Genomic DNA, 26514 nt, shown 5'->3' on the forward strand with positions numbered 1-26514 from the left:
AGGAAGAGATTATGGCGAGAAGACGACGGGGTTCTGGGCCAAAGAGACATTTGAACTCCCCTTTGTGTTATTCAAGAACTAAACAGAGAACAAAAATGCTCAGGGGGTTCCATCTCAGAGCCTTGAAAGGGCACTGAAGCAAACCTAGTTTACTCCATTTCTTTGTAGGTCACTATTATTTAAAAAATTATCTAAAACTTGGAAATAGGAAAAAAAGTGGGCAGTACATCCTTTCAATGTTACATGAAACAAAGGCTACCCAAGGACTATCTGAGTGAATGCATTTAGTTCTACTCAGTTTACTATTGATCAGAGATATTAAATGTCCCAGGGTTAGTGGTTACATGGTAACTTGCAGATTTTTTTCCAGCAGACATGCACATAGCTTCTGTGCAGTGGCACAGGTAATCCAAAAGATTCAGATTTGCTGTCCTACAAGACATTAATCAGTTTTGCGTCTAACCCAGCAAACGTACCCTTACATTTATTTATGAAATTGCCTAAATTTTAATGTGTGGACTTGCTCCATATTCACCCAGGATCAATGCCTAGCATCTCAACTGCTCTTTAACATGCTAGTGACTCCTCCATTAATTAAATGAGTTAAATAAAATCTTTAGTACATTTTATTTTATATTTGCCTGAGAGTCATGATTTTACTTTTTAAAAATTATTTGAAGCCCTGGCTGGCATAGCTCAGTGGATTGAGAGTGGGCTGCGAACCTAAGTGTCGCAGGTTCGATTCCCAGTCAGGGCACATGCCTGGGTTGCAGGCCATGACCCCCAGCAATCACACATTGATGTTTCTCTCTCTCTCTCTTTCTCCCTCCCTTCCCTCTCTAAAAATAAATAAATAAAATCTTAAAAAAATATTTGAAACATGATTTTAAACAAATATTTGAAAATAACATCAGCCAGCCTTATTTCCCATAATTCCTCAGCCTCCTTTTCTTGTCAGGTCCACCTCATCACCATCCCCCCGGCCAGTGGGTCAGTCTCCTCACTGGACACTGGACCTCTACCCTGGTTGTTCTCAAAGGGAGGAAATTCTACTCAGGCCCCCATCAGGCTCCTCCTTTCCCATGAAGCCTTTCCATATCCCTGTTGTCTGAATAAATATTATGCTTACCACCAGGGCCATGCAATCAATTATCTGGTTCCATATCCCATTATTTCATATATTTAAGTTTTTCTCCCCTACCACCAACAAGAAAGCAAACATCTTAAAAAACAAAAATGTTTGTGTTGTTTGCACCTCTTAAAACACCCTGCATTTGCTAAGTAAGTTACAAACATTCAATAAATACTTTGTAATATGTTCACTGTATGCGAAGTACTCTGGGAAGCAGGCACCATTAAGTTCCAGCCTTTCATGTAAAGACCAGAAGGGTCATACAATTTCTGTATTTGAGGGGAGCTCACAAAAAAAGGCCCCTATCTTCACTGAGATTGGTTCATGTTGCAACCAGACATAACATCATTGGCGGTGCTCCCCAAGTTTATATTAGGCATTTCCTTCTATATTTAGGTAAAGAGGGAAACCCAGTAAGTGTGGGGAAAATACAGTCATCTCTGAGATGGAGACAGAATGAGATGAGAGGAGAGGGGATGAGATGAGATGAAATGAAAGATCTGTTTTCCTGCATTCGTGTCAGGCTCAAACTTACTCTTGACTAAATACCGAGGTGTGATGGGGACAGTGATGATATCTCATCAGTATTTGGGCAGGTCACAGGACTCTTCATGGTCAGATGTATTGGGGTTTAAATAACAGATGATAGAAATGTGGTGATGACAATCGTTTGTATCGGCATCTACTTCCCAGGCATCGATGTCTCTGACATGCAGAGGACACCACAACTTCAACATGGCCATCGTGTCTGGAGCTTCCAAACTGATTGTTTCTTTTTCCAGCTGGAGAACAGAATCTGCTCACATGAAACGGGCCAAGCAGTAAACTCTGCCTTTTGTTTCCAGGAACTCCAGCACAGCCCCTCTCTCAGGTTTGCACCAGAAATCAGTTTTTGGCCCAAAGATGCCAGTAACAGAAAAAAAGAAAAGGCTTCTGAGGGTGTGTGGAAGAGTGTGGTGGTTAGGAGTTTAGACTGAGAAGCCAGACTACCTAAGGCCAAAAAGTCTTGGGGCTTAATAAAAGGAAATATGAAATGAACAAAACAGAAGAAAAATAATAAAAGAAAGAACACAGTGAACAAAAGCTGATTTTTTAAAAGATCAATAAAAGCCCTGGCTGGTGTGGCTCAGTGGATTGAGTGCTGACCTGCGAGCCAAAGGGTCGCCAGTTCAATTCCTGGTTGTGGCACATGCCTGGATTACAGGCCAGGTCCCTAGTCGGGGAGCATGTGAGAGGCAACCACACATTATGTTTCTCTCCCTCTCTTTCTCCCTCCCTTCCCTTCTCTCTAAAAATAAATAAAATCTTTTTTAAAAGGTCAATAAAATACATAAACACCTGGCAGCCTGATTAAGAGAAAACACAAAAATACACTATTAAGAATGAGAAAGGAATAAAACTACTCTTACGGAAGAGAGCAAAACAGTGAAGAGAATATGAATGTGCCATAATGTTGTGATACATTCACATTATGTAATACTACATACTTAAAAAGCACAGGTTTAGCAATTTGGTGCTGGTGCACTGTGGGTGGGAATGCAGACTGGGGCAGCCACCTTGGGAAACAGTATGGAACTTAAAAAAACTAAAAATGGAACTGCCTTTTGACCTGGCGATTCCCCTGCTGGGAATATATCCTAAGAGTCCCGAATCATCAATTCAAAAGAACCTGTGCACCCCAATGTTCTGAGCGGTACAATTTACAATAGTCAAGTGCTGGAAACAGCTTTAAGCACCCATCAGTAAATGAGTGGATCAAAAAACTGTGGTACATTTACATAATGCTACACAGCAGAAAGAAAGAAGGAACTTTTACTTTTTGCAACAGCATGGCTGGAACTGGAGACTATTAGGCTAAGTGAAATAAGCCAGTTGGTGAAAGACAAATACTATGTGATCTCACCTATAAAAGGAATCTAATGAATAAAATAAAGTAACAAGCAAAATAGAACCACAGACATGGAAACACGGAACAGACTGACGGTGACCAGAGGAGAGGCAGGAGGGGAATAATGGTAGAAGAAGGGGGAAGGACTAGACAAAGAACATGCATGAATGACCCACAGACATGGACAACAGTGTAGGGACTGACAGTGGGAGTGGGGGGTGGGGTGTGTGGAGAAGGGCAAAGGGGGAAAAACTGGGACAACTGTAATAGAATAAGAATAAAAAATGATTTTTAGCACTGGCTGGTGTGGCTCGGTGGATTGAGTATGGGCTGGGAACCAAAGGGTTGAGGGTTCGATTCCCCGTCAGGGCACATGCCTGGGTTGCAGGCCAGGTCTCCAATGGGGAACATGTGAGAGGCAACCACACACTGATGTTTCTCTACCTGTCTTTCTCCTTTCCTTCTCCTCTCTCTAAAAATTAATAAAATGTTTAAAACAAAAACAAAAAAAAATGATGTTTAAAAAAAACATGGGTATAAACTGACCCTGTGGGATGTCTATGACATACTGTTAAGTTAGAAATTCAGCCACGGAACAGAGCATGAAACTCGTCCACATTTCCATAAAAACAAGCAGCACTTCAAAAATCCGTACGTGTATGCAGTTTAGCACAGGGAAAGGTGCCATAAGAGGAACCGAGTGTGAGAGAAACTTTTTCTTTATCTCCAATGTGTTAACTGGTTACAAGGAATATCATTTTTCAATTTCAAAATGATTTTACAAAGGAAAAATAAAAACAAACATATTAAGAGTATGATTCTGTTTATGCAACAACCACATTCGGCACAGGCAGCACAGTGCCTCCGCGCGGAGAAAAGCAGCCCAGGACCCAGGCTCCGCACACCCAGCTCCCTGCCAGCAAACACAGGACCGGCCTGAGCTTCGGCCTCCCCCTGCGAGCCGGGTGGGCAGCAACTGCGGGCCTTCCCCAGAGCGATCCAGCCACCCCAGAGGCGGTCTACCTTCCAACCATGAATACTCCTCTTCAGGCAAATGTGCCTGTTGGTTTGTTTAATGGATAAACATCCCCAGAGTTTACTATATATTAAAAGCATTTTTATCTCCTCTTAAAGTTTATAATCATAGACATTCCTTCTCCGTTTTCATTCTCCACAGAGAAGCTTCCAGCCCTCTAGTGCAGGAATTGGAGCGGGGTTTGGGTGAGGGGGTAGGGGAAGCAGTGGACACCCACCATTTTAAAGAGAGACGGTGACCTATTTTCAGGGTGTAAAGTCTCCCTTCCAAGGTATTTCTTTTAGAAAAATTGTACTCTCACAACCATAGACATTTTTCTTTTCATCTTTGAGTACCTACCGAGAAGACCAGTGCTGCCCCTCTGCACACCTCCCCTTCTGACACAAAATCCTTGGTTTAAGGTTCGAGTTGGTTGACTCTAAGTCCTGCATAGCTGTTAGCACTCACAACAAAAACCCCAGGTCCATATAAGGTTTATAAAAGTTTTCCAGTCCTCTACTGCTTTTGCACAGAGTCCAGCACAGAGCATGGAGGCCATTAATAAATGCTTTAGACATAACAGTATACGCTGAAACTGGGTATTTTGGTGTCCAGGGTAAGCAGCCCCAAAGAAGCCCTCAGGTCTACAAAGGTGATTGGGGCAGGGAGTAGGGAGGGGCTTCTGCTCACCCTCTCTTCCACTGGCCAAAGAGTCTGGCCCCACCCACGCAGCAGGCCTGCCACCAACGCCTCAGAGAGACAGACGAGGGGCAAGGTTTGGGAGGATGTAGGGCAATACATCCTTTTGCAAATTTTAAAAATCATTATTTGAAATATTTGTATCTTCTAAATTTTAACGTTCCAGGGGCAAGGGTTGGCAAACTTCACCCCACTGACCAAATCCTGCTCACTTCCTGTTTTAGGAATAAAGTTTTATTAGAACACAACTATGCCCATTTCTTCATATTGTCTATGGCAGCAATTGCACTACAATAGCGGACTGAGCAGTGGTGACAGAGACATATGAGTTACAAATACTAAAATATGTACTAGCTGGCCCCTGTTCTAGGGCAAACAGGCTATCTGCTCTAGCAATCATTAAAAATAAATGATTCCATGAGCAAGTATGCCCTGAGATGAGGGCAGGAGGGGGTTAATAAGAATTACTATTTCTTCTTCCAAGCTCTGGAAGAAGAAAGGTCTCAAATCAATGACCTAATCTTCTACCATAAAGAACTAGAAAAAGAGAAAACTAAACTAAGAGCAAGTAGAAAGAAGAAAATAATAAAGATTGAAGCAGAAGTAGGTGAAATAGAGGCCAGAAAAACAGAGAAAATCATCAAAACCCAAAATTGCTTCTTTACAGGCAAACCTTTAATTGACTGACCAAGCAAAACAGAGAGAAGACTCGTATTATTAAAATCAGGTATGGCCCTGGCTGGTGTGGCTCAGTGGACTGAGTGCTGGCCTGTGAACCAAAGAGTCGCTGGTTCGATTCCCAGTCAGGCACATCCCTGGATTGCAGGCCAGGTCCCCAGACAGGGCACATGCCTGGGGGCTGTGCGAGAGGCAACCACACATTGATGTTTCTCTCCTTCTCTTTCTCCCTCCCTTCCTCTCTGTCTAATAAATAAATAAAATCTTAAATAATAATAATAAAAATCAGGTATGAAAGGGGGGACATTACCACCAATCTTACAAAAACAAGAAAACTATAAGGGGATCTATGAATGCGCATGCCAATAAATTAAATAAACTAAATGAAATGGAAAAATTCCTAGAAAGATACAAACTATGAATACTGACTCAAGAAGAAATAGAAAACCAGGATATACCTAAATAAGTAAAGAGATTGAATTAGTAATCAGAAACTTCCTACAAAGAAAAACCCAGGACCAGATGGTTTTAACACTAATTCTACCAAATTTTGAAAGAATTAACAATAATCCTTCACAAACTCTTCCAAAAATTAGAAGAGGAAATGCCTCCCAGTTCATTCCATGAAGACAGTATTGTCCTGATATCAAAACTAAAGATACAAAAAAATGACAGATTAGTATACTTCTTGAACACATATACACATACATATACCTATACATATACACATACACATACATATGCAAAAGTCCTCAATAAAATATAGGCAAACTGAATCCCGCAGCATATAAAAAGGATTATGCAGAAACCACCCCAATCAGAGAGCTCCAGCCCAGGACCATGGCAGATGAAGCAGAGGCATAAGAAGACACCAGCCAGAGGGGCAAAGGTGTTTCTGACCCAGACCCAACGGAAAAGAGAACAAAGAAAGCAGGAGGTGGACATGATGGCTACTTTGGCAGCAGCTGCCAGTGATCAGAAAACATCTTCCCTGTGAACATCTTTTCTTCCATGTCAGCCCACATACAGGAGACTCAACATCCTAGCCCCTTCTCTGTGCACTAGTGGCAGCTAGTCTCCGTTTGCAGCTTAGCCCCTCCCAGGTACCTCTAAGCCCAGCACAAGCTGTAACCATCTGCAAGTCACTTTAGAGCTCATTTCAGGTGGCCCCAGGCAGAGGGAAGGCAGTGGCTAAACTTGACCTACACCATATCCCCTTCCAAAAAGCCCCAGACCCAACACTCCTGATGGACAGCTTCAGACCATCCCAGAGCATCACCCAACCAGAAGGAGATGATAGAGAAAGCAACTGAAAACATATTTGGTGAAATAATGACAGAAAACTTCCCTAAACTGGTGAAGGAAATAGACACTAGTCCAGGAAGCACAGAGAATCCAGAAAAAAGATGAATTCAAAGAGATGCACACCAAGACACATCATAATTAAAATGCAAAAGATTACAGACAAAGAAAAAATCTTAAAATCAGCAAGAGAAAAGCATTCAGCTCCCTACAAGGGAACTCCTGTAAGACTGTCAGCAGATTTCTTATTTTTTTTATGTTTATGCTATTACAGTTGTCCCATTTCCCCTCCCCCTTTCATTCCTCTCCACTCAGCCCACACCCCACTCTCACAGTCAACCCCCACACTGTTGCCCATGTCCATGAGTCCTTCATGGCTGTTCTTTGACTAAACCCTTCACCTTCTTTCAATTACTTCCCACCTTTCCTCTCCTCTTTTACAGTTGTCAGTCGATTCCTTAATTCCATGCCTCTGGTTCTATTTTGCTCATTAGTTTATTTTGTTCATTAGATTCTTCCTATGAGTAAGGTCATATGATATTTGTCTTTCACAGACTGGCTTATTTCACTTAGCATAATATTCTCCAGTTCCATCCATGCTGTCACAAAAGGCAAGAATTCTTTCTCTTTTTTATTGCTGTGTAGTATTCCATTGTATAAATGTACCACAGTTTGTTTCTTAAGTATATTGTACTGATTATGCTATTACAGTTTCCCCAATTTTTACCCTTTATCTCCCCTATGCTCTGCATCCCCCAACCTTCCAGCATTCCCACCCTTAGCTCCATGTCCATGGGTTGTACATACAAGTTCTTCGACTTCTGTTTCCTACACCATTCTTAACCTCTCCCTGTCTATTTTATGCCTACCAATTATGCTTCTCATTCCCTGTACCCCCCATTCTTCCCCTCCCCTTCCCCACTGAAAATCCTCCATGTGATGTCCATTTCTCTGATTCTGTTTCTGTTCTAGTTGTTTGCTCAGTTGTTTTTGTTTTTTTAGGTTCAGCTGTTGATAGTCATGAGTTTGTTGTCATTTTACTGTTCATAGTTTTTGATCTTCTTCTATTTCTTAGATAAGTCCCTTTAACATTTTATATAATAAGGGTTTGGTAATGAAGAACTCCTTTAACTTGACCTTATCTGGAAAGCACTTCATCTGCCCTTCCATTCTAAATAAAAGCTTTGCTGGATAGAGCAATCTTGGATGTAGGTCCTTACTTTTCATGACTTCAAATATTTGTTTCCAGCCCCTTCTTGTCTGCAGAGATTTTTTTGAGAAATCAGCTGACAGCCTTATGGGCACTCCTTTGTAGGTAACTCTCTCCTTTCCTCTTGCTGCTTTTAAGATTCTCTCTTTCTCTTTAGTCTTGAGTAATTTAATGATGATGTGCCTTGGTGTGTTCTTCCTTGAGTCCAAATTCTCTGGGACTCTCTGAGCTTCCTGGACTTCCTGGAAGTCTATTTCCTTCACCAGATTAGGGAAGTTTTCCTTCATTATTTGTTCAAATAAGTTTTCAACTTCTTGCTCTTGTTCTTCTCTTTCTGGTTCTGATTCTGGTTCTGACCGCTATGATTCTGATGTTAGAACACTTAAAGTTGTCCCAGAGGTTCCTAAACCTCTCCTCATTTTTTTTTTTTGAATTCTTGAGTCTTCATTCTGTTCCAGCTGGATGTTCATTTCTTTCTTTTGTTCCAAACCATTGATTTGAGTCCTGGTTTCCTTCCTTCCCTTCACTGTTAGTCCTCTGTATGTTTTGCTTTATTTCACTTTGGGTAGCCTTCATTTCTCCCTTCATTTTGTGACTGAGCTCAATCAGTTCTGTGAGCATCCTGATTACAATGTTTTGAGCTCTGCAACATATAGGTCGGATGTCTCCTCATTGCTTAGCTCTTTTCCTGGAGTTTTGATCTGTTCTTTCATTTGGGCTGTATTTCTTTGTCTTGGTGCACCAGTCTGGGTGAATGTTTCTTTAATTCCTTGGTTGTTGGAGTTCCATACAGTTTGATTTTCTGGCACTTCTGGTTGTTTACTGTTTTTAGATTGGTTGTTATCCTTCCCTTGGTTGTGTAAGGAAGCAAAGCATTTCTACCTACACCTCCATCTTGGCCGGAACTCTAAATGTACCATAGTTTTTTGATCAGTCATCTACTGATGGGCATTTAGGCTGTTTCCAAATCTTGACTACTGTAAATAGCATTGCTATAAATATAGGGGTGCATAAATTCTTTTGAATTGGTCTTTTGGGATTCTTAGGGTGTATCCCCAGCAATGGAATAGCTGGGTCAAAAGGCAGCTCCATTTTAAACATTTTGATGTAACTCCATACTTTTTCTCACAGTGGCTGCGCCAGTCTGCATTGCCACCAAGAGTGCACTAGGGTTCCCTTTTCTCCACATCCTCACCAGCGCTAGTTTGTTCATTTATTAATGGTAACCATTTTGGTAGGTGTGCGGTGATATCTTGTTGTGGTTTTAATTTGCATCTGTCTGCTGGCTAGTGATGCTGAGCATCTTTCTTATGTCTATGGGCCATCTGTATGTCCTCCTTAGAGAAGTGCCTGTTCAGGTCCTTTGCGCATTTTTTAATTGGATTGTTTGTCTTCCTGGTGTTGAGCTGTATGAGTTCTTTATATATTTTGGAGATTAAACCCTTTTCCAGTGTATCGTTGGCAAATATGTTCTCCCATACAGTCAGTTCCCTTTTCATTTTGATAATGGTTTCTTCAGCCATGCAGAAGCTTTCTAATTTGATATAGTCCCGTTTGTTTATTTTTCCTTTATTTCCCTTTCCCTAGGAGATATATCAGCAAAAAATATTATTATGTGAGATATCTGAAATTTTGCTGCTTATGTTTTCCACACTCCAGGATTTTTATGGTGTCCCAACTTATATTTAAGTCTTTTATCCATTTTGCATTTATTCTGGTGTATGGTGTAAGTTGGTGGTCTAGTTTAATTTTTTTGCATGTACCAGTCCAGTTCTCCCAACACCATTTATTGAAGAGACTGTCTGTACTCCATTGTATGCTCATGTCCTCTTTTTCAAATATTAATTGACCATAGGGATATAGATTTATTTCTGGGCTCTCTGTTCTGTTCCATTGATCTATGTATCTGTTCTTATACCAGTACCAGACTCTTTTGATTACAGCAGCCTTGTAATATAGTTTGATATCAGGTATTGTGATCCCTCCTACTTTGTTTTTCTTTCTGAAGATTGCTGAGGCTATTATGGGTCCTTTTTGGTTCCATATAAATTTTTGGAATACTTGTCCTAGATCTGTGAAATATGCCATTGGTATTTTAATAGGAATTGCATTGAACCTATAGATTGCATTGAGTAGTATGGACATTTTAATGATGTTAATTCTTCTAATCCATGAACAGGGTAATGCTTCCATGTATTTGTATCTTCCTCAATTTCTCAATTTCTTTCTTTAGTGTTCTATTGTTTTCCTAGTACACGTCTTTTACCTACTTAGTTAAATTTATTCCCAGGCGCTTTATTTTTGTCATTGTTATTGCTATAGTAAATGGGATTTTCCCCCTCATTTCTCTTTCTGATAGTTCATTGTTGGTGTACAAACATGCTTTTGATTTCTGAATATGGACTTGTATCCTGCTACTTTGCCAAATTCACTCAATAGGTCAAGTAGTATTTTGGTGGAACCTGTAGGGTTTTCTATGTACACTATCTTGTCCTCTGCGAATAATGACATTTTCACTTTCTCCTTTCCAATTAGGATGCCTTTTATTTTTTCTTCTTGTTTGATCACTGTGGCTAGGACTTCCAGTACTATGTTGAATAAGAGTGGTGAAAGCAGACACCCTTGTTTTGTTCCTGCTCTTCAGAGAAATGCTTTTAATTTTTGCTCATTGAGTATAATGGCAGTAGATTTTTTGTATAGGGCCTTTAATATGTTGAGGTACATTCCCTCTATTCCCATTTTACCAAGTTTTTTTTAGCAGAAATGGGTGCTAGATTTTATCAAATGCTTTTTCTGCATCTATTGATATGGTCATGTGATTTTTTTCCTTTTGTTTATGTGATGTATCACATCTACTAACTTGCAAATATTGTACCATCTTGGCATCCCTGGAATATATCCCACTTGATCATGGTGTATGATCTTTTTAATGTATTGCTTGGTCTGGTTTGCTAGTATTGTGTTGAAGATTTTAGTATCTATGTTCATCAAAGATATTGGCCTGTAATTTTCATTCTTTGTTATGTCTTTACCTGGTTTTGAGATCATGATAATACTGGCCTTGTAAACAGATTTTGGGAGTCCTCGGTCTTCTTGAATTTTCTGGAATAGTTTGAAAAGAATAGGTGTTAGTTCTTTGAATGTTTGGTAACATTTGCCTGTGAAACCATCTGGTCCAGGGTTTTTGTGTGCTGGGAGTTTTTTTATTACTACTTCAATTTTGCTAGTTGTTATTAGTCTATTCTGGTTTTTTGCTTCTTCCTTATTCAATTTTGGAAGGTAGTATGTTTCTAGAAGTTATCCATTTCACTCTGGTTGTGCATTTTCTTGGCATATAGTTGTTCATAGTAATTTCTTACAATCCTTTGTATTTCTGTAGTATCAGTTGTTATTTCTCTTTCATTTCTGATTGTATTTATTTGGGTCCTCTCTCTTTTTTTCTCTTGATGAGTCTGGTCAAGGGTTTGTCAATTTTGTTTGTCTTTCCAAAGAACCAGTTCCCGGATTCTTTGATTCTTTGGATAATTTTTTTAGTCTCTGTCATTTAATTCTGCTCTGATCTTTATTATTTCCTTCCTTCTCCTCACTCTGGACCTGGTTTGTTGTTCCTCTAGTTCGTTTATGTGTACGTTTAGGTTGTTTATTTGAGATTTTTCTATTTTCTAGGTAGGCTTGTAATGCTATGAACTTCTCTCCCAGGACAACTTTCACTGTGTCCCATATGTTTTGGGGATGTTGTGTGTTCATTTTTATTTGTTTCCAGATACTTTTTGATTTCTTCCTTGATCTCATGGTTAACCCATTCACTACTTAATTACATGTTATTCAGCCTCTATGTATTTGAATGCTTCTGAGGTTTTTTTTTCTTGAAGTTAATTTCTAGTTATAAGCCATTGTGGTCTGAGAAGATTCTTGATATAATTTCAATTTTCTTGAATTTGTTAAGGCTTATTTGGTGTCCTACCATGTGGTCTGTCCTTGGGAATGACCAATGTGCATTTGTGAAGAATGTATATTTTGCTTCTTTGAGGTGAAATGGTATATAACTATCAATTAAGTCCACTTGCTCTAGAGTGTTGTTTAATGCTGCTAGATCCTTGTTAATGTTTTGGTCTGGAATATTTGTCCATTGTTGACAGTGTGGTGTTGAAATCCCCTACAGTGACTGTATTGCTGTCGACCTCTTGCTTAAATTCCTCCAAGATTTTCTTTATATATTAGGTGTTCCTATATTGGGCGCATATATGTTTACAAGGGTTATATCATCTTGCTGGACAACTCTCTTAAGTATTATGCAGTGACCCTCTTTGTCTCTTTTTATGGCCTTAGTTTTTAAGTCTATTTTGTCTGATATAAGCATTGCTACCCCAGCTTTTTTCATGTTCATTTGCGTGGAATAATTTTTTTCATTCATTCACTTTCAGTAAATCTTTTTTTCACTTTTTCACTTTTTGTAAATCTTTTGTTCTGAGGTGGGTCTCTTGCAGACAGTATATTTGTGGTTCACATTTTCTTACCCATTCAGCTACCCTATGTCTTTTGATTGGAGCATTTAATCAATTTACATTTAGGATTATTATTGATAGGTACTTATTCATTGTCATTTTTCCCCTTTCTACCCGTGTTCCTCTCTCTATATATATTTCTTCTTTTTCTTTAAGTAGTCCTGTAGCATTTCTTTCGAAGTTGGTTTGGTGGAAATTTATTCCTTTACCTTTATTTTATCTGGGAAACTGTTTATTTCACCTTCCACTTTAAATGAGAGGCTTGCTGGATAGAGCAGTCTTGTTTGCAGGTCCTTGTATTTCATTTTTGCAATATTTCATGTCAATCCCTTCTGGTCTGTAGTGTTTCTGTTGAGAAATCAGCTCATAGCCTTATCAGAGCACCTTTGTAGGTAACTAGCTGTTTCTCTCTTGCTGCCTTTAAGATTCTCTCTTCATCTTTAAATTTTGCCATTTTAATTGTGATATGTCTTGGTGTGGGACTCTTTGGGTTCATCTTGATTGGGACTATCTCTGCTTCCTGACCTGTGTGACTCTCACCAAATTAGGGAAGTTTTCTGTCATTATTTCTTCAAACAGGTTTTCTATTCCTTGCTCTCTTCTATTGCTGATATCCCTATGATGTGAGTATTGTTAGGATTCATGTTGTCCCAAAACTTCCTTAAACTATCCTCATTCATTTTGAGTCTTTTTTAATTTTGTTGCTCTGACTGGGTGTTCTTTTCTATGTTGTATTTCAACTCTCTGATTTGATCCTCTGCTTCATCAAGCCTGCTTTTAATTCCTTCTAATGTATTCTTCATTTCTGATATTGCATTCTTTATTTACAACTGGTTGTTATTCAAGGTTTCTATGTCCTTTTTCATGGTGATGTATTTCCCACTAAGTTCCTTATAGTTCTGACTAAGTTCCTCGAGCATCCTTAGAACAATTACTTTAAACTCCATGTCTGATAAATTGCTTGCCTTGATTTCACTTAGCACTTTTCCGGAGATTCCTCCTTTTCTTTCATTTGGGGGTTGTTCCTTTATGTCCCCATTTAGGTTGTCTCTTTGTGTTTGTTTCTATGTATTAGATTCATCTGCTTCAACTTTTCTGTCTTGTGGAGTGGCATTATATGGTAGGAGTCCTGTGGGACTCAATGGTGCTGACTCCTTGATCTCCTGATCTGGATGCTCTAGAAATGTCCTTTGTGTGGGTTATGTGCACTCTTCTGTTGTATTTGGGTCCTGATTGTTACTGGCCCATTCATTGGTGAGAATTCCCCTCCAGCTGGCTGAGAGGCTCAACCCCTATCACATCTTGTAGGCTATCATATATGTGCTAACAGAAAAAGGAAAACACCACCAAAACAAGCAACCCCCTCCAACCACAACAGCAATATCAATGATAAGACAGCAAAGACCAAAGGAAAGAAAAGTGATTATGAGAAGAGAAAGGGGAAGAGAGCTAATACTAGTAATGAATTGAAAGAGGAAAATAAGGAAAAGGAACACAGAAAAGTGACAAAAATAATAAAAGGAGAGAAGGGAATGATGGAGTAGTCAAAGATAGGAGTTAAGCAGGTGATATGAAACAATAATTAAAGCAGCAAAAATAAAAGAAAAAAATAGATAAAAATAATAAAAAGGCTATGAAAAAGAAAAATAGCTAAAATAATGAAAATGGAACCAAGTGGATTCATCTCAGCAGAGTTTAGTGCTTGCCTGTTGGTTTCTCCCTTTGGATACGGCTCTGATGTCTGAGTCTGGTGTAAGCCAATGTCAGGTACTGTCCACGTGTGATCCTCAGCAGCCTTTCCAAAAGTACAATTGATCCACAGTTTGTGGCTGATTCCTCCAGGCTTGGCTTCTCACATCATGAGCCAAACCGCTGTGTGAAGCTGGCTTTTATCAGCACTAAATCCAGGGGTGTGTCAGCAAACATCCCAAGTCACCACAGGATCTGCCTTTGCCTGCCTCTGCCTGCTGGCCTTCTGTCAATCTTAGACTAGTTGCAGACCTGGGTATTTCTGAGAGGGCTTCTGGCAGAAACAGGGGGCTTGATTCCTGGATCTGCTATGGCAGGCACCTTTCAGACTTCACGAAGATGCTGGGTGTGTTCCCCCTCCCCAGAGCCACTAATCTGAGTGTGTTTGGGATTATTTCCTTGTACTTGGCAGGGTGGGGCCCCTGGTAGGCCTCCAGGGCCAGACTTCAGAGGGTGTTTCTGTGGCTCTCCCATGGGGAAGGAAGTACCAGTCTGTTTTCCAGGAAATGGTTTTCTAGGGTTGGCTGCACCCTACAGCCAGTCTCTGAAACCCTTCAGTCTGTCCATGTTGCTGTCTCCTCAGCAAGGATTAAGATGCAGGATGGGAGAAAAGAAAAGGAAAAAACAAACAAACAAACAAAACAAAACATCAAGACAGAGCAAAACTTAAAAAAAAAAAAGAACAAAAAAGTTGCAGGGTAAAGCAACCAGGATTTCAGAGGGTATGGCGAGCAGGATTCCAGAAGGTGCAGGGAGTAGTATCCCACAGATGAAGGTAAATGATTTTACGCCAGGAGGGGCTAAATCTTCTCAAGAAAGATGGCTGTTATGGGGCCCAGGTATATCCCAGTCCCAAAAATCCCACTGCCACTCCCCCAAGTCTCCCCCCAGTTCCTCCCCCTCGAGCCTCTCCTTGCATGACTCCAGTCCATGCCAGCTTCCCTTAGCTGGGGACCAAGGTGAGTAGCTGCACAAAACCTGTGCTTTGCCCCTTTAAGGGATAAAAAAAAAGATGGTGAGTTTGTCTCCAATGGTTTTCTTTTTTTAAAATATATTTTATTGGTTATGCTATCACATTTATCCCATTTCTCCTCCTTTATTCCCCTCCACCCTGCACACCCTCTCTCACCCACATCCCCTGCCTTTAGTTCATGTCCATGGGTCGTACATATAAGTTATTTGGCTTCTACATTTCCCATATTATTCTTACCCTCCTGTCTATTTTCTACCTACCATTTATGCTACTTACTCTCTGTACCTTTTCCCCCTCTCTTCCTCCTACTGCCCCACTGATAACCCTTCATGGGATCTCCATTTCTGTGATTCTGTTCCTGTTCTAATTGTTTGCTTAGTTTGTTTTAGGTTCGGTTTTTAATAGCAGTGAGTTTGTTGTCATTTTAGTGTTAATATTTTTTATCTCCTTTTTCTTAGATAAGTCAGTCCCCTTAACATTTCATATAATAAGGGCTTGGTGATGATGAACTCCTCGAACTTGACCTTATCTGGGAAGCACTTCATCTGCCCTTCCATTCTAAATGATAGATTTGCTGGATAGAGTAATCTTGGATGTAGGTACTTTCCTTTCATGACTTGAAATACTTCTTTCCAGCCCCTTCTTGCCTGTAAGGTTTCTTTTGAGAAATCAGTTGAGGGTCTAATGAGAACTCCTTTGTAGTTAGCTGTCTCCTTTCCTCTTGCTGCTTTTAAGATTCTCTCCTTATCTTTACTCTTGGCTAATGTAATTATGATGTGTCTTTGTGTGTTCTTCCTTGGGTCCAACTTTTCTGGGACTCTCTAAGCTTCCTGGACTTTCTGGAAGTCTATTTCCTCTGTCAGATTAAGGAAGTTCTTTGTCGTTATGTTGTCAAATAAGATTTCAATTTCTTGCTCTTCCTCTTCTCCTTCTGGTACCCCTATGATTCGGACGTTGAAACATTTAAAGATGTCCTGGAGGTTCCTAAGCCTCTCCTCATTTTTTCAAATTCTTGTTTCTTCATTCTGTTCTGGTTGAATGTTTCTTTCTTCCCTCTGCTCCAAACCTTTGATTTGAATCCAGGTTTCCTTCCCTTCACTGTTGGTCCCTGTAGATTTTTCTTTATTTCACATAATATGACCTTCATTGCTGCCTGGATCTTTTTTATGCTGTTGAAGTACCAAGTGAGTTCCTAGAGCATCCTGATAACCAGTTTTGAACTGTGCATCTGATAGGTTGGCTATCTCTTCATTGCTTACTTGTATTTTTTCTGGAGCTTTGAGCTGTTCTTTCATTTGGGCCATTTTTTTGGTCTTGGCATACCTCTTACATAGTAAGGGGTGAAGCCTTAGGTGTTCACCAGGGCAGGGCAACCCATGTTGATGCATTGTCATGATATATGTGGGGGAGGGTCCAAGAGGAAACAATGCTGGTTTTCAGTCACCTCCCCCTCTACCCACAAGCAAATTTTGCCCTTCTCATGCTGATTCCTGGGTGGGTAGGTTTGTGTATGTTCTAGGACCCTGTGGGTCTCTCCATTGAACTGTCCTGAGAGGCTAGGAGTTTCTCCAGCTGCCACCTCAACTCCCACAGGTGTTTTCAGTCAGAGGCTTTGAGACTTTATTTCCCCACTGGAACCATGGGTTGTGGGTTCTGTCTCCCTCCCCAGTTGTTCCTCCTGGTTTATCTGCACTCAAACGTGGGACCACCAGGTCTGCCAGCCACTGTCTTGCCCACTAGCCACTACCTTGCCTGCCTCAGTCCTCTCTACCCAGCTGTCTGTCTCCGCCCCTCTTACCAGTCTGGATGAATATTTCTTCTTTAACTCCTTGGTTGTCGGACTTCCATACAGTTTGATTTTCTGTCAGTTCTGTTTTTTGTTTTTAAATCTGTTGTTGTTTTGGTTGTGCAAGGAGGCACAGTATGTCTACCTATGGCTCCATCTTGGCTGGAAGTCCTCTGGTGGTTTTCATCTCTCCTCGGCAGAGAGAGCCCCTGTAGCCTTTCACCCCTGGATGCTACATGGTGGGCCAATCTTGGCACCAGTTCTCTGTGTTTGGAAGCAGCGTTTGTGGTCCTGGCTTCTTCACTCCTCTCAAGGGGAAGCTCCCACAGCCACGTCACTGCCTCAGCCCACCACTCGTATGTACGTATGTGCAGGACAAGCCCTTTTAAGATGTCCCTGCCCTTCCTACTGGTCTAGGGGTGGTGTTTTGGTTGTCTCCGGTTAAAAGTCTCCTTCTCAGGTAGTTTTCGGATTAACACAGGTGATTGTTTTCCTCATTCATTTTGTTCCCAGTGTGGTTCTCGGAGGTGGCACATGCTATATTCTCCTACTCCAACACCATCTTGTCAGATTTCCCTGTCAGCTGATTTCTCAGCAGAAACTTTGCAAGACAAAAGAGATTGGCAAGCAATATTCAAAGTGCTGAAAAGTGGGGACCTACAACCAAAATTACTCTACACAGCAAAGCTATCATTTAGAGTTGAAAGACACATAAAGAGCTTCCCGGACAAGAAAAACCTAAAGGAGTTTATCACCACCAATCCAGTATAACAACAAATGTTAAAAGGTCTTCTTTAAGAAGAAAATTAAAAATATGAACAATAAAATCATAATAAATCCATTCTATCAACAGTTGAATCTAAAAAACAAAATAAACTAACAAGCAGAACAGAAATAGAATTATAGATACAGAGAGTATTCTGACAGTTGCCAGATAGGAGGGGTGTTGGGACTGAGTGAAAAAGGTGAAGGGATTAAGAAGCACAAATTTGTTTTGCCATGACTGGTGTGGCCCATTTGGTTGGACGTCATCCCACAAAGGGGACAGTTACCTGTTCAATTCCTGATCAGGGCATGTGCCTGAGTTGTGAGTTTGGTCCTGGTCAGAGCATGTACAAGAGGCAACTGATCAATATTTCTCTCCCACATTGATGTTTCTCTTTCTCTCTTTCTCCCTCCCCTCCCCCTCTCTAAAAATAAATGCATAAAGTCATTTTTAAAAAGTACAAGTTGGTTGTCATGGGATGGTCATAGGGATGTGGGGTACAGCATAGGGAATATAGTCAGAGGTGTTCTGGTAGCTATGTGTGGTAGCAGACAGGTACAGGACTCACTGGAAGGGTCATTTGGTGGATTAGGTGGTGTCTAGTCGCTGGGCTGCACACTGAAACTAGCATAGTGTTGTGTATCAACTGTTACTAAAAAACAAAAAAATGGGTATTAAAAAAAGCACTTCACAGACAAGAAAAGGCTTAAGAAGTTCATCGCCACCAAACCTCTATTACAAAAAATGTTAAAGGGACTTCTCTAAAAAGAAAAAGATAAAAAACATGAATAATAAATGGCAATAACTACATACTTATCAATAATTACTTTAAGTGTAAATGGGTTAAGTGTTCCAATCAAAAGACATAGTATAGTTGAATGAATAAGAAAATATGACCCACACATATTGTGCCTACAAGAGATCCACTTTACATCAAACACACGCATTGAAAATAAAAGGATGGAAAAAGATGTTTAATGCAAATGGAACCAAAATAAAGCTAGGGTGGTAATACTTACATCAGACAGACAAAATAAACTTTAAAACAAAGGCTATAACAAAACAAAAAAGGACTCAGCAATTCTATTTCTGGGTATTTATCTGAAGAAACCTAAAATACTAATTCTAAAAGACATACACACCCCTCTGTTCATTGAAGCATTATTTACAATAGCCAAGATATGGAAAGCAACCTAAGTGTCCATCAGTAGATGAGTGGATAAAGAAGTGGTGCATATATACAATGGAATATGACTCAGCCATAAGAAAATAATTAAATATTGCATCTGCAACAACATGGATGGACCTATAAGGTATTGTGCTGAGTGAAATAAATCATATAGAAAAAGACATACCATATGATGTCAGTTATATGTGGAATCTAAAAACAAAAATGAACTAACAAACTCATAGATAGAGAGAGAGAACATTTTGATGGTTGTCAGATGGGATGGTGGTTTGGGGAAAAGGGTGACAAAGGGGAAGGGATTAATATTTGCAGATTGCCAGGTATAAAATCAGTCACTAGGATGTAAAGTACAGTGTATGGAATATATAGTCAGTAATATTGTAATAACTATGCATGGTGTCAGATGTATACTAGACTTATCCAGGTGATCACTTTGTAAGTTATATGTCTAATCACTGTTATATGCCTAAAACTGATATAATATTGTATGTCAACTGAAATTTAAAAATTTAAAAATGATTTAAAAATAAATAAAAAATACAATGGGAAAAAGAAAAGATCCTTCTCCAGTAAAAGCCAGTGGTTTTTTGTCTGTTTTTAAAATATTTTATTTATTTATTTTTAGAGAGGGGAAGGGAGGGAGAAAGAGGGAGAGAAACATCAATGTGCGGTTGTCTCTCTAGCGCCCCCTACTGGGGACCTGGTTCACAATCCAGGCATGTGCCCTGAATGGGAATCAAACAGGTGACCCTTTGATTCGCAGGCCAGCATTCAATCCCTTAAGCTACACCTGCCAGGGCCAAGGCCAGTGATTTTTAAGAGTGCAGCGACACTGTGTGTGCCTTCTACGCATCTGTGTTACACACACACAGAGCTTTGTGCTGTTGGAGAATCAGATATATTGATGCTAAAATACCCTGTCCCTACTGCTTAAAAGTAAAAGAAACAAAACTGATGCTTTCTTTGAAGAGACTCTTGTAGTCCTACTTAGACAAATTCTTTTCATTAAGCTGTTTTTTCAACTACCCACCACTTTCTGCACAATCATAAAAGCTAAGGAGTGCCTACAAAGAGTTGCTTCTTAATGTCTGCACATGTTTCCTCTGCATAGGTCACCATCCCTGAGTCTCAGCTAAATAAGCATCGGCATTCCTCCCTAGTCTCTGGTTTCCTGAGAGCCTAGGCCACCATGGTGATGCAGTCTCCTCATTAGCATTCTCCTTCTCAGACAGGGGTCCACAGGGGCTCCCAAGCTCCCAGGGAGGGCCATCTAGCTCTCAGTACGCCTAGAGCTCTAGCTCATTTGAGAAGTGTCTGCTTCCAGGAAAGTCCTGTGGCATAGGCAAGAAGTCCCCTCTTCAGCACAAAAGTGTCCCAGGAACCAAGCCACCGGGCTGCCATGGACTCTAGCCACTGTCATTCACTCATCTCCCTAGAACAGGCAGCAAGAAGGGTTCCAGCCCAGGCTCTGCCTCCCTTTTTAAGTCAGGACTCCATGAGGCAGGGCTGTGGAGAGGCAGGAGCACTGACCAAGGGTGAGGGTCTGGTTGGTGGGCTTGGCTCTGCCACTGAGTCCCCTCTAGTCTTACCATCTTACCATCTATAAAACAGGGGTGCTCTGGCCAGGTGATTCAGCTGGTTAGAGCATCATCCCATACACCAAAAGGCTGCAGGTTTGATCCCAGTCAGGGTTCAAAGAGGAGGCAACTGATTGATGTTTCTCTCTCACATCAATGTATGTCTCTCTCTCTCTCTCTCTCTCTATATATATATATATATATATATGTGTGTGTGTGTGTGTGTGTGTGTGTGTGTGTGTATGTATATCTTCTTCCTCTCTCTCTAAAATCAATAAACATATCCTCAGGTGAGAATTTAGAAAAGAGGGGCAGCTGTCCCACCCTTGCCTCTCCCCAAGCCACACGTGAACATGGATGAGAAGATGGTGGCAAAGAGTAGGTGAGGAAGAGGTCCCACACATGCCAGTGGCCTCAAGACACAGTCCCCCACGCAGCAACCCAGGCTCACCTGTCCGAACACATAGAGCAGCCCAATTGTGCCTCCGGTCTGCCCGCCCAGGACCGAGGAGACCATGGAGTAGACACCGCCACTGCCCACGCCACAGTGCTCCGCGACACCGATGCCAGACATCACGGTGATGAGGGCCACCAGGATGACGAAGGATACCAGAAACACTCCCATGAGGACGCCTGTGTTTCCCTGCAGTGGGACAACAAGGAGCAAGGTCAAGGGTTAGGATATGGAGGCCCCGGCAGAGGTAGCCCCTCCAGGGGCACTGACCACCTCCCCCACTCCCCGGGGGTGGGACGACCAGAAAAGGACAATGGCAGCACCATGGGAGGAGGACCTTTCCAGATGAAGGGAAATGTCCTTGCATCTGATTCTTCAGTGACTTCCCATCCCACATCAGGTAAAATCAAAGCTACTGATGAGGCCACTCCTACTGAGTCCCCTCTCCAACTCCCCAGCCTCTCTCATCCCTCTGCAACAACCCCTCAGTTCATTCCATGCCCGCGGCCTGAAGTCCCAAGTCCTCACCCCTCCACCCTCTCACCAGGCTGACCTCCTGCCTGGAATGTTCTTCCTGCTCAATTCCTTCCCAGGGTCTCCCCAACGCATCCTTTAAGACTCAGCGTCTGGGAGTTTCCTCCTCCAGGACGCTGCCTGCACCCGTGCCTCTGGGCTCCCACAGCTCCCACAGCTTAGCAACCACAGTACTCATCACAGAGAGTCTGACTCCAAGGTGGTCTTCACCTGCAGGCCGGGAGCTCCAGCAGGATTATGTTTTATTCAGAGTTTCTACTTTTGCAGCTTGTATATTTTTAATGAAATTGTATCACTACTGTCTTTTTCCTTTGTGTGTGCTTTTAAATTGTCCTCATGTGATAATAAAACATCCAGTTCCAACCTTCAAGTTTTCATACCAAAAGTAGCACTCTAATGATTTTCAAGTTATAAGTCTGATGCTAAATTATTCTTCAGAGTTAATATTGTCCATTTATTATTTTTGTTAGTATTTTTTGTATATTTTTTATTGTTTATGCTGTCACAATTATCCCAATTTCCCCCCCTTTGCTCCCCTCCACCAATATTGTCTATTTAAAGATCACCTGGGCATGGCCTATACTTACTTTAATTTTATGCCATCTCCTAGAAGCTCTATCTCATTTTTGGCATTTCACAGTCTTTTTTCCCATGATCAAATATGATTTTTCAGGTAAAACTAAGATAAAAACTAAAAAACAGATCACTTAAGGCAGAAGGACACACCTGTGTGGCAGGTAGCTTCAAAGGCGGCCCCAGGGAGCCCCACCTACTGGCACTCAAGCCTTTGTGCAGTCGCCTGCCCTTGACTGGGGGATGGACCCACTGACTCACTTTTAATGAACAGAATATTTCAGAAGTGATGGGATGTCGCTTCTGGGATGCAGATCTAAAGACCAGGGCTTTCCCCTTGGGCGCTTGCTTGCCCTCTGTCAGATTGCGGGCCCTGGGGGAAGCCGGCTGCGTGCAATGAGGCAGTCCTGTGCAGAGGCCCACGTGACGAGGCCTGTCAACTTCGCAAGTGATCTTGGAAACGACCCTGCCCTAGGAAAGCCTTCAGCTGAGACTGCAGCCCTGACTGGTAGCCCAGCTACAGCTCTGTGGCAGCCCTGGGCCACAGGAGCTGCAGGACGATGTGTGCACTGCTCTGAGCTGTGAGGTGTTTCGGTAACTAGTTCTGCAGCAATAGATGACTAACATAACTTGTACTTTCACTTTGGGGATGAACTGACACCTCTGGGTTTCTCAAAAAAGTACATAAATAAACAACCCAGTGAGAGGGATCAGAGGAGGCCCTTGAAAATCGGGATAGAGAGATGTTACCCTCCTCTCCTTCCACTACTCCATAACCATCCCTGCAGGAAGCAGAGCCCTGTGGCCCAGGCTGCCCCTGGCCAGGCCTGCCTCCGACACAGTGGTCAGCTGATGGGCCTCCCTTGGACACAGGCCGGAGACATACTTGGCAGTCAAGCAACCTGCAGGAAAAGGCAGAAATAGAGGTCGATCCCAGAAACCCGAGACCGCCACCAGGATGAAAAGTCTGACCTGGAGACTTTGTGAGTTTGTAAGTGGGAGCCCCTGGAAGTTTGGGAGGGGTGTTAAGGGCATGAAGTCTTAGCATCCACACCAGAGACGTTGCTGACTCTGCCCTAAGCTTTCCACACATTAATAAAGTAAAAATCAAACCCACCCTGGATATGGTTAAGGCTGACCCCTGAGCCAAGGCCTTTTTGAAAAAGAGGTGCTTCTTTATTATTTTTAATTCTACTTTAAAATGCTTCTACTTCATTTTTATTTCTCACCTACTTTATTTTTAATTCTCACCATTATAAGTATTGGATTCTGCAAGACCATAATTAAAACTCTTTGGTGTGGGTTATAAATTTATATACAGTTAAGGGCTACATCAAAATATTCAATTTAGGGCTCTCCGATATTAAATTAAGGTTTACATGAACATATGGAGAAAAAGAGTGAGTTAGTTAGCTAGTTAGTTATATGGCTTCTCTGGAGAACACTGACTAATCCATTCTACACCTTGAATGACCCCCTCTCTCTTGCACCTGTCCAGTCCAGCTCACCTTTCAACACCTGGTCTAACCACATCTCTTCCTGGAAGCTTTCCTGGACTCCTTGACAAGCATGCGTCCACAGCCTGTTCCACTCCTGAGAGATTTAATGCTGCTTTGAGACCTCTCTTAGATTCCTGATGTAAAATCTAACCTGCTGGTTCATCAGGGCAAGGGTCTTATATTTTGTAGTCCTATTGGCACCTAGGGGTGCCTGGCTCACACTAGGTGCTCAGCAATGATTCTTCATAAGCTGGCCTTTTGTTCTGAGCAATCTGTCGAGTTTCCTGACATCCCAGGGAGAAGGCCTGTGTGAAGGGCTAAGGACCTGCTCAGGACACACATCTGCCTGGAATGTCCCAGTATGCGTTCATTTGAGACACAAAAATGAGGCCCTTATTCCTTCTACAGAGGAAGACAAACTGCCCCCCACAATCTTATGCAAAAGGTGTGCCCAGGTAATGTGCCCCTGAGTGTAGGCAGTGTGTACCTCTGACCAAGCTCCCCGAACACAGCCTTAAACACGGTCGGTGTGCAGTAGGGGACGCAACCGCGTGGGTGAGGAGCTGGTCCCACCAGGAGGGCACCAGAAGAGTGGAAGAATACCAGGAAAGCTGCAGGGGTCACAAACTGGAAGCAAATGTACTTCTCGCTGAGCCACCTCCAGTCCCGCCCACGATGTTTCCTGAGTTCCGTGCTCACATTTCAGTAGTTAAATCCAGGGTGAGGCCTGCATTGGAGCCTCTGGGTGAGGCCCAGCTTCCCAGGATTCTCATTTGAAAAGCAATGCTAGCTCTTGAGTGTACCTACTTCTTGTTTCATGTTTCTGTGCTTCAGGAATCTGCCCAAGGGTGACAGAGCTTCCCATGTCGCAGGCCCACAGAGGACTCCAGGGCCAATAAGCCATCACTCACCACCAGCCAGCCAGTCCTTAAGAAAAGGACAACCCCAAAAATGTTGATCATGCAGGACGTGAACACACCATCCCAGGTCCCGAACAGCACTGGCTCCCACACGAACAACTGGATCTTCCACCAGGTCTGGGGCTGGGCCAGGTCCCCCTGGAAACAGGGCACAGGGAGGTCAGCTCAGCAGCACCAGGAAGGCCCAGTGAGTGTGGGGGGCGGAGGGGGGGAGGAGTAGAACAGAGGAGGCAGGAGAACTCAGCTTTAAAATACTCCCCTCTTAGGCCCACAGGTCAGGCTCGTATGTACACAGACACAGAGTCTTGAAGGTTGAATCTGCAAAAGGGTCACTGTTCTCTCCTAACAGCAGTGATTCCTGTAGCCACATACAGCAGAGTCTTCAGCAAACCTGTCCTCTCTCCTTCTGGCCACTCCGTAGACCACATTTCCCAGTCTCACTGCAGGTAGGTGGGGCCGTGTGACTGAGTTCCGGCCTCTGGAGTACAGGTCAAAGTGCACTGGCCACTTGTAGGTGAGTGTGGGATTCTGGTTCCAGGTCAGGCAGGGGTCATGAGCTCTTGGTAATGCCATTGTCCCCTATAGCCCTCCAGTCCTGGGGAGGGGGGAGGGGGACAGCAGCTTCTATCACTTCCTAATCTTTGGGTGACCTTCCTTTACACTTTTTGTTCCTCTGGCCCTTCTAACACTTCTGTAATGAATTCTCTGCGTTAAATTTCCTCTGTTTCAAATACCCAGAAAAATGTCTGTGTTCCTGACCAAACGCTGGCTGATACGATGATCTGCAAGCCCCCTTCCGGGATTCTGAGACAACGTACGGCAGTTGTCTAGGATCTGAGGCTAATGAGTAGTTACACAGATACCTTCCTCATTTTTCCAGTTCATAAATAACAAAGGCACTTATGAAATGCTCAAATGAAAACTCTTTACTACAAAGACTAAGCCTTGTGGAAATACTAAAATGATCTTAAACAAAACCAGGAGTAACTCATGCTGTGAACTGCCCTTGCAGAGGCTTAGTAACTAAATCCAGTCATCAGTGGAGTCTTGCAGTGCCCTCGACGACCACAGCAGTGATCTTGACCTCACCCGGGGCAGCGCCGAGACCCACATGCACCCCTGCGTGCAGTGAGTCTACCTGGTGGGTGTACGTGATCTACAAACACAGTAAAGAGCAGAAAATCAAGAGTGCCAGGGAAAAAAATAGAAGGTCAGGGTCACAGGGGCATGGCTCCCAACTGGCTGAGAACAATGGAGGTGCCCATGACCCCAAGGCCAACTATACTTGGTCAAAATAAAAAGGGGGGATCCCAGCTTCTTTTCCCCTCTTATATCATGCACCCACAGACCAAGACATCATCAGGGATTCACCGAAGCCACAAGGGACAGATGGGCCAGGGGACTCCTTGGTGGCCCCTGTCAGTCCCTGACCGCAGCTGGACGTCCTTTTACCTGTGCATATTTCTGTTCATCCACCTTTCACAAGCCACAAGTGAGGAGTCTCCTGAAAGTCAATAACTGTGAGAGCCGTGATCATGACTCAAAGCTTAGGACCCTGCCAACCTCCGCTCGTCCTTGAACAAACAGTGCCAAGGGCCCTGTGTGGTGAACGCAGGGTTGTTTGCCAGGATTCTAATCTCCTAATTCAGGATGTGGTCCAACTTCTTGTCTCTGCTTGTGTTCAGCTTACTACCCACGGCTTGTTATAGGCCTATTTTCATTAGAAACAGTAATAATAATAGCAGCTATCAGCCACAAAGAGGGATTTGGAGAGTGCTTTCAGCTTCCACATCAGTTCCCTCTTTTGATCCTAACAATGCCCCTAGGAAGCAGGCAGGGAGAGGGGCCCTGCGGATAGCCAAGGAAAGAGAGTCTGGGAGAAGAGACGCCCCCGCCCAAGTCCACAGCGGCGTTCGAATCCCCCAGTGCAGACCGTAGAATCTGGACTTGCCCTGCAGAAGTCCAGATAACCACAGGTTACTGCCCTCCTCTCTCCTAGATTTCAATCTTTAAAATCTTACAGGCTAGATTTCATCCTAGCATCCTCTTTCATCCTAGACTTTGT

At 42.5% G+C, this 26514-nt stretch overlaps 1 protein-coding gene across 7 annotated transcripts in view; it reads right to left on the reverse strand.

The window, feature by feature from the left end:
- The window catches only part of SLC12A8 (solute carrier family 12 member 8), a 168036-nt gene that overhangs the window by 123469 nt on the left and 18053 nt on the right, over positions 1-26514 (reverse strand). For all 7 annotated transcript variants that reach the window (XM_045852049.1, XM_045852047.1, XM_045852052.1 and 4 more), the window contains 2 exons: positions 24441-24587; positions 20921-21112 (listed from right to left, as the gene is read on the reverse strand). In XM_045852049.1, the coding sequence (XP_045708005.1) occupies positions 20921-21112; positions 24441-24587 (339 nt within the window). The remainder of the gene's footprint in view (positions 1-20920; positions 21113-24440; positions 24588-26514) is intronic.

The sequence above is a fragment of the Phyllostomus hastatus genome, unplaced genomic scaffold (assembly GCF_019186645.2).
Source record: "Phyllostomus hastatus isolate PE091 unplaced genomic scaffold, TTU_PhHast_1.1 phas_contig_86, whole genome shotgun sequence".
Classification (NCBI taxonomy): Eukaryota; Metazoa; Chordata; class Mammalia; order Chiroptera; family Phyllostomidae; genus Phyllostomus; species Phyllostomus hastatus.